The sequence below is a fragment of the Triticum dicoccoides genome, chromosome 7A (genome assembly GCF_002162155.2).
Source record: "Triticum dicoccoides isolate Atlit2015 ecotype Zavitan chromosome 7A, WEW_v2.0, whole genome shotgun sequence".
NCBI lineage: Eukaryota > Viridiplantae > Streptophyta > Magnoliopsida > Poales > Poaceae > Triticum > Triticum dicoccoides.
The window spans coordinates 279,533,245-279,540,804 of NC_041392.1; the positions used below are offsets into that span (position 1 = coordinate 279,533,245).

At 55.2% G+C, this 7,560-nt stretch overlaps 1 protein-coding gene across 2 annotated transcripts; it reads left to right on the forward strand.

The window, feature by feature from the left end:
• Positions 1-3,526: 3,526 nt before the first annotated feature.
• LOC119334485 (calcium-dependent protein kinase 21-like) lies at positions 3,527-5,675 on the forward strand. Of its 2 annotated transcripts, XM_037607045.1 has the most exons (4): positions 3,527-3,911; positions 3,966-4,216; positions 4,333-4,753; positions 4,839-5,674. In XM_037607045.1, exons 1-4 carry the CDS (start codon positions 3,527-3,529, stop codon positions 5,477-5,479), a joined length of 1,698 nt encoding a protein of 565 aa, XP_037462942.1. In that variant the 3' UTR covers positions 5,480-5,674. The 2 variants fall into 2 exon arrangements, with proteins under 2 accessions (XP_037462942.1, XP_037462941.1); XM_037607044.1 differs by having other exon boundaries at positions 3,527-4,216; positions 4,839-5,675.
• The last annotated feature ends 1,885 nt before the right edge of the window (positions 5,676-7,560 follow it).

A 7,560-nucleotide genomic window follows, 5' to 3' on the forward strand; every position in this document is an offset into this window, starting at 1 on the left:
ACCGGGACAAGGACCGGTTGTACCGCTACGGGGCTGAAAACGCAGCAACGGCTGGATTTTTAGGGTTGCTATATAAGAGTCTTTCTCCCACCTACCACTACCACTCTCACCTTTGACCTCTCTTACTCCACCATTAATGCACTTCAAGCTCTCTTGCCCGATCTCTCTCCATAGCCACTCAAACTTGTTGATTTGCTAGGGATTGAAGGAGGAGACCTAGATCTACACTCCCACCAAAGGATAATTGCTTCCCGCATAATTTCTTGTGTGGATTTTGTTACTCTTGGGTGTTTGAGCACCCTAGACAGTTGAGGTCACCTCGGAGCCATATTCCATTGTGGTGAAGCTTCGTGGTTTCGTTGGGAGCCTCCAATTAAGTTGTGGAGAGAGCACCAACCTTGTTTGTAAATGTTCGGTCGCCGCCTTCAAGGGCACCAATAGTGGAATCACGACATCTCACATTGTGTGAGGGCGTGAGGAGAATACGGTGGCCCTAGTGGCTTCTTGGGGAGCATTGTGCCTCCACACCGCTCCAACGGAGACGTACTTCCCTTCAATGGGAAGGAACTTCAGTAACACATCCTCGTCTTCACCATCTCCACTCTTGGTTATCTCGTGCCTTTACTTGTGCAAGCTTATTTGTGTTATATCTCTTGCTTGCTTGTGTTCCTATCCTTGCTGCATCATATAGGTTGCTCACCTAGTTGCATATCTAGGCAACCTACTTTGATGCAAAGTTTAAATTGTTAAAGAAAAGCTAAAAATTGTTAGTTGCCTATTCACCCCCTCTAGTCAACTATATCGATCCTTTCAAAGGACTTAGCTATTGGGAATGTGAAACCCGTGGAAATAAAAAAAAGTGCTCCTTCTACTGAAGTGGGGCCCGCTACTTCAAGGCAATGAATCGGATTCCACAAGTGGCATTCGACAATAAGAATAAGTTCAACAAGATCGTCATCAACCTCCTTTGCCTTCATCTCAAGCACAAGATGATCAAGAAGAAGAGGAAGAGGAAGCTCAACCCCCCAAGAGACTATCACGAGTTCGAGCTGGAGTGAACAAAAATCATCTCATTGATCAAATCATAACTGACATAAATCAAGGGCGAATCACTCGATCCAAATCAAGGGAGACTATCACGATCAGCTAACTTCAAGTGCATAGCACCATGGACCTGCAACCTTCTTCACTCCCTTGCTATCGGCTGCCTGGACGCATTGCAGATCCTCATCAAGTTCACCGTGCTTGATCTGATTATCTCAACACCAGAACAAAGTTTTACCACATCTTCGCCCTGCTGGAGACGTGACCAATACAATAAGAAGGATCACATGGAGAAAACGATCTCAAAAGGAGTTTTCATCAGTTTTTTCCTCAAAAGTGGCTCGATTTTGAGCTAACCAAGTGTCCCAAGATATAGTCGCTAAGCCAATAGTATAAAACTTTTCCCCACAAGGGAGAAAAGTGTAGCACCATGCAAAATACTGCCAATAATTGTTCGGACACAAGTCAGTCCCAAGCACCACTCCGATGGATTGGCAGACCACCCGAGCCCGTGGACATGTGAAGAAAAGATGTTGAGACGACTCTGGTTCTCTAAAGAAGGAACGACTAGGATTATCAGACCAATTTCCTTATTGCATCACTTGCCGAGTAAGCACAACGTCTTAAATACAACTACCATAGAAATATTTGAATTTTGAGAGGTAGTTTAGCCTTCCAAATCCATTTGAAATTGCATCCTCTAGGAGGTTTCTCTAACCACTTATACATGGATTTGGTTGTGTAACAAGCTGTCTTGTTTAACCCTCAGTTTACATTGTCTTTCTCATCAAATAATTGAATGTTAGAAATACATTCACATAAAGTTTACCACCGCCCCAACATATCTGTGTTGAGTCTTCTCCGAAACAAGATACATGTGTCAACAGTATAAAATTTACTAACACTACAATCTTATTCAACACAGATATCAAAAAAGTTGAGGAAATTGGACACAAAATAGGGTTAGCCCATCGATGGAGTACTTCCAACTCTAGCTAAGTCCCAGATTTAACTTTAATTTTTGTACAAATCATGTACTCCCTCCGTTCCTAAATATTTGTCTTTTTAGAGATTCAAATGGACTACCACATACGGATGTATATAGACATATTTTAGAGGGTGGATTCACTTATTTTGCTTCGTATGTAGTCATTTGTCAAAATCTTTAGAAAGACAAATATTTAGGAACGGAGGGAGTATAATAAGTCTTTGATTTTCAGAAGAGCTTAACAGGGGAGTCTGAAAATCTGGAACTCACTGTGGCCACAGTCTTGTTAGCTAGGTATCTGCCCTTCACAATGTCTTGTGCCACATCATTTTGAGTCTTTTCCACCACCATTTGACCATAAGACTTATATTTTGTTTCTAAGATCGTTTACTCCCAAACTCCCTTTTTCTTTAGACCAACAAATCCTATTCCATTTGACAAGGTGCCATCTTCTCGCTGTGCATACTTGTCTCTCGGTGCCGTGTACTCCCTCTGTTCCTAAATGTAACTCTTTTTAAAGATTTCACTACAAATACGAATGTGTATAGATATATTTTAAAGTGTAGATTTATTTATTTTGCTTCGCATGTAGTTTATAGTAGATTTTTTAAAAAGACTTATATTTCAGACCGGAGGGAGTAAAATGAACGGTGGAACAAGCAATCTTTGCACGGCCAGCCGGCTTCCCCAACGGCACAGCATCCGACCGTCCAGACCGTCTCCCGCGTTGCTTCACAGCACAAACCCGATGGAATCTTGTTGCCCAAGGACAAAGGAAACGTGACAGGTATCAGTGCGCACGAACATTCTACAGCCGTCGGTTCTCTCGGGTATATGGCGCAGCTGCCACGTGCAGCGTCTAGCAGCCGTAGATGGCGCGGCACGCAGCCCTACGCGGCCACGATCGTGGCGCGTATTAACTCTCCCTTTCCCCCCGGGTGACACCGCGTTCCGCACTCCAACCTGTACACACCCGTCCCGTCCCGCGGGCAGCATAAGGCTGGTCACAATGGGTAAAAACATAAGCTAGTAACTTACACACTTCCTTAGACTATGTTACTACCTTCATAATGGGTAGGAACATCTATTTAGTGTCATGCAACGATGTATTTATTAGGTCATAGACTCATTGTTTTTTGGAGTGTGTGATGTTCCGGTAACTTAGCTAGTTACCACAAGCACCTCTCTCTTCATTAAATATGTGCCACATAAGCAAAGATGTATTGGAGTGTGTGATGTTACTCCTAAGTTCCTCCCCACTGTGACCAGCCTAAGTAGGGCGCGCGTGGGCCGCCGCGGCCACGAATAGAGGCGGCCATGCAGGATCTCGCGGCGAGCCGCAGCGCGGGACACGGCTGACCCCCCGTCGACGCGCCAACAAACGCGGCACGCCCACGCGCGGCCCCGACGCGAGGAAGGCAGGGAGAGGGGAAGAGAGGGGGCAGTGCAGGGCAGGAGCGCCTTCGCGGCGGGCTCGGCGAGGGAGGTGGCTCGATGGGGGGCTGCTACTCCGCCTACGCCTGCTCGCGGAAGCTGCGCGGCCGCCTCGGCAACCTCTCCTTCGTCCTCCCCGTCACCGAACGCGACGCCGCCGCCGCCTCCGGGGCCAGCACCAGCAGCGCCCGCGCGGGCTCGGACCGCTCCTCCAAGAAGAGCGACCACGGCAGCTCCAGGCGCAACAATGGCGACGGCCCCGCCGGCGGCACCGAGGAGGAGGAGCTCGTGGCCAAGATGACGTCCGCGGAGTTCGGGCGGCGCTACGTGCTGGGGAAGGAGCTCGGCCGCGGGGAGTTCGGGGTGACGCGCCGCTGCAAGGACGCCGCCACGGGCGAGGCGCTCGCGTGCAAGACCATCCGGAGGCACCGCCGCCGGGGCGGCCGCGGGGCGAACCGCAAGGCCGCGGGTGGCGGGGGCGCGGAGGCCGCCGCGAGAGCCGCCGCCGCCGCCGCGGCGGCGCACGCGGCCGACGTGCGGCGGGAGGTGGCCATCATGCGGCGCATGTCAGCCCGCGGTGGCTCGGCCGTTGTGCGGCTGCGAGAGGCCCGCGAGGACCAGGAAGGCTCCGTGCACCTCGTCATGGAGCTCTGCGAGGGCGGCGAGCTCTTCGACCGCATCGTCGCCCGCGGCCACTACTCCGAGCGAGCCGCTGCCAAGATCTTCCGCACCATCGTCAACGTCATCCAGGTACGCAACCCGCATGCAAGATTCGTTCAAGAACACCTCAACACGCTTCTCGATCAACGTTCTTGCGCACCAATCTCGCAACGAAGGCGACGAACTAAGTTTCCATTCGAACGCAGTTGTGCCATTCGAACGGGGTGATCCACCGTGATCTCAAGCCGGAGAACTTCCTGTTCGCCAACAAATCCGAGGACGCCCCCCTCAAGGTGATCGACTTCGGCCTCTCGGTGTTCTTCAACCCCGGCGATCGCTTCACGGAGGTGGTGGGGAGCGCCTACTACATGGCCCCCGAGGTCCTCAAGCGCAACTACGGGCAGGAGGTGGACGTGTGGAGCGCCGGCGTCATCCTCTACATCCTCCTCTGCGGTGTGCCGCCCTTCTGGGGGGACAACGACGAGAAGATCGCGCAGGCCATCATCCGCGGCGGCCTCGACTTCAACCGGGAGCCTTGGCCCAGGGTGTCCGGCAACGCCAAGGACCTCATCAGGGGGATGCTCGACCCCGACCCCGCCGCCCGGCTCACGGCCGCGCAAGTTCTTGGTACCGCACCATTGCACTTCTACTGATTAGCACGTGGTGTGGATGGACGTAGAACTAACGCAGGCATTGTGTTTGTGATTGGCAGAGCACCCGTGGCTGAAGAACGCGGAGACGGCGCCGAACGTGTCGCTGGGCGAGGCGGTGCGGTCTCGGCTGCAGCAGTTCTCGGCGATGAACAAGTTCAAGAAGAAGGCGCTGGGCGTGGTGGCGCGGAACATGCCGGTGGAGGAGCTGGACAAGTACGTGCAGATGTTCCATCTCATGGACAAGGACAAGAACGGCAACCTGTCGCTGGAGGAGCTCGTGGAGGGCCTCCACATCAACGGCCAGCGCGTGCCGGAGTCGGAGATCAGGATGCTGCTCGAGGCCGCGGACACGGACGGCAACGGGACGCTGGACTGCGACGAGTTCGTCACGGTGTCGCTGCACCTCAAGAAGATGACCAACGAGAAGTACCTGGCGGCGGCGTTCCGCTACTTCGACAAGGACGGCAGCGGCTTCATCGAGATCGACGAGCTCCGGCAGGAGCTGGGACCCAACGAGCAGGCCATCCTCGAGATCATCCGCGACGTCGACACCGACCGGGACGGACGCATCAGCTACCAGGAGTTCGAGCTGATGATGAAGTCCGGGGCGGACTGGAGGAACGCGTCCCGCCAGTTCTCGCGAGCCAACTTCAGCACCCTCAGCCGGAAACTATGCAAAGAAGAAACTTCCTCCTCGTGATTCGTGAATTCAGTTTGTTCGACCGCTAGATGTGATTCTTTTTGTGCATGTAAGCTGCAGAGTTAACGAGATCAACTTAGGCACGAACAAATGGACGTACCTGGGGTTGTGCAGTGACAAGAACTGGAAATGAATGAATGATATTTTCTCACACACAAAAAAAAAATGCTGCTTCATCACACGTCATCCGTAAGTGCAGTGTTTTCTTTTTTGGAAACACTACCGCCCACATGTGTGGCACTTCTCTAACTCGTTTGTTCACATACCTGGATCGCCGTTGATTCAATTTTGCACGAATCTTGACACTAGGAGGCAGATTTCATGTGCCAACTTCTCTAACTCGTTTGTTCACATACCTGGATCGCCGTCGATTCAATTTTGCACGAATCTTGACATTAGAAGGCAGATTTCATGTGCCATATAGGACAGGGCCGATGGTGTGTAGTTAGTTCGCCTTGTTGAATATAATGTTTATTAGGAAAGACAAGATAGACTAGGATTTGTTCTGACTTGTCTTGTACTCTAAGTAGATGATTTTACTTCTATATATATGCCCACGAGGCTCAAGCAATACATCAACAATTTCATCAAATCCCTCTCTTCCTTCTAACATGGTATCTATCGCAAGTCGATCTTAAACCCTAGCCGCCGCCGCTACCGCACCCGCGCGCCGCCCCCGGGGCGGTCGGCCTCCATGACCGCCACCGGGGGCCGTGCTGCTTGTACCTATGGTTTGTCCGCCGGTCATGTTGACCGACTGTCCTAGAGAGTCTTTTCTCCGAGCCTTGCTCTGAGGTTTTCTCTCTCCCCGTCGGTTATCTTGATCGCGCGGTTTCTTTTTGGTTTTCTGATCTATTCTTGACCGGTTTGCGTCACCCACCGCCGCCATCGACCCCGAGCGCCTCTACTCCGACCCCGGCGTGACCAACCGGCCTCTCCTCCAACTCGACGGCCACGCGACCGAGGCGGCCCGTCAAGGCCAGCCGTCGTCCGCGCGTCGGTCTGTCCGTCACCGTCTTGCTCCGACCGGGACACCTGCATCGCCCCGACCCGGCGGCCTTGCGCCATGCGACGACCAATCATAGTCGTCGCTCGCGCGCCGGCCCGCCCATGGATCCACATCACTCGCCTCCGCCGCGTTTGCATGGCGGCCTGGCGGTCTACCTCGCCGGCCTCCTCCTCAGCTGCAGCGGGACGGCTGCGTCGGCTGCCTCAACTCGGGCGCCGCTGCTCTGTTGGTCGCTCGGGCCTCGCTGCCCGGGTGCCGGTGTTGCTTTGGCAGCCTGGGTGTTGGTGCTGACAAGCTCGTCCGCACGACGTCCCACGCCGTCCGTCGTCGCCAGCTTCACTCCGCCGCCACCACCCCTCCATCGAGCGGCGTCCCCGACCTCACGCGCGATCGGCTTGATCACCCGTTCGCCGCCGCGATCCGCCTCACCTACGCCACTCGACTGACCTGGCCTGTCGGTTACGCGCGCCTCCGCAGGTCCCGTGAAGATCGTCCCCGAGTTCAGCGCGCCTCTCCACCGATAGAGCATCGGGCTGCCGCTGCGTCACCCCGTCGGGCCGCAGCGCCGCCGCTGCGTCGCCCCTTCGGGCCGTAGTGTCGCGATACGCGGTCCCTCCCGCCGCCCCGAGGCCATCCCCGCAGTTGCATCGACTCGCGAACCGCCGTTGTGTCGCCCCTTCGGGGCGCAGCGTCGCGGCCCGCGGTCCCCGCCGCCCAGAGGTCTTCCCGCCGTCGCCCCGACCCGCCTGTCGCCGCTGCGTCGCACCTTCGGGCCGTAGCGCCGCGGCCCGCGGTCCGCTCCGCCGTCACCGTGCGTCGACCTCCTGTGATATGCGTCGCGCCGTCTTCCTTGGCGCGGGAACGCCACCGTCCGCGCCGGTCTTCGTCACGCTGTCAGGGTTTTTCGCCTGCTTTGAGCACCGCCGCCGCACTCCTAACCTAGCCGCCGCCGCCGTCGTCAGGCTGCTGCCGTCGCTCTTCTTTGGCCGCCGCCGCCGCTACCTCCGTAGCCGCCACCGCCCGTCCACCCCCTTCGTCTTCGTCCAGCACCAGCTCATCGCCAGCGTCGCCG

Excerpts from the sequence above, each read along its gene's own strand:
- LOC119334485 (XM_037607044.1), top strand. The coding sequence starts at position 3,527 with ATGGGGGGCTGCTACTCCGCCTACGCCTGCTCGCGGAAGCTGCGCGGC. Across the intron at positions 4,217-4,332 it reads CCATCGTCAACGTCATCCAG|TTGTGCCATTCGAACGGGGT; the intron begins GTACGCAACCCG and ends ATTCGAACGCAG. Across the intron at positions 4,754-4,838 it reads CACGGCCGCGCAAGTTCTTG|AGCACCCGTGGCTGAAGAAC; the intron begins GTACCGCACCAT and ends TGTGATTGGCAG.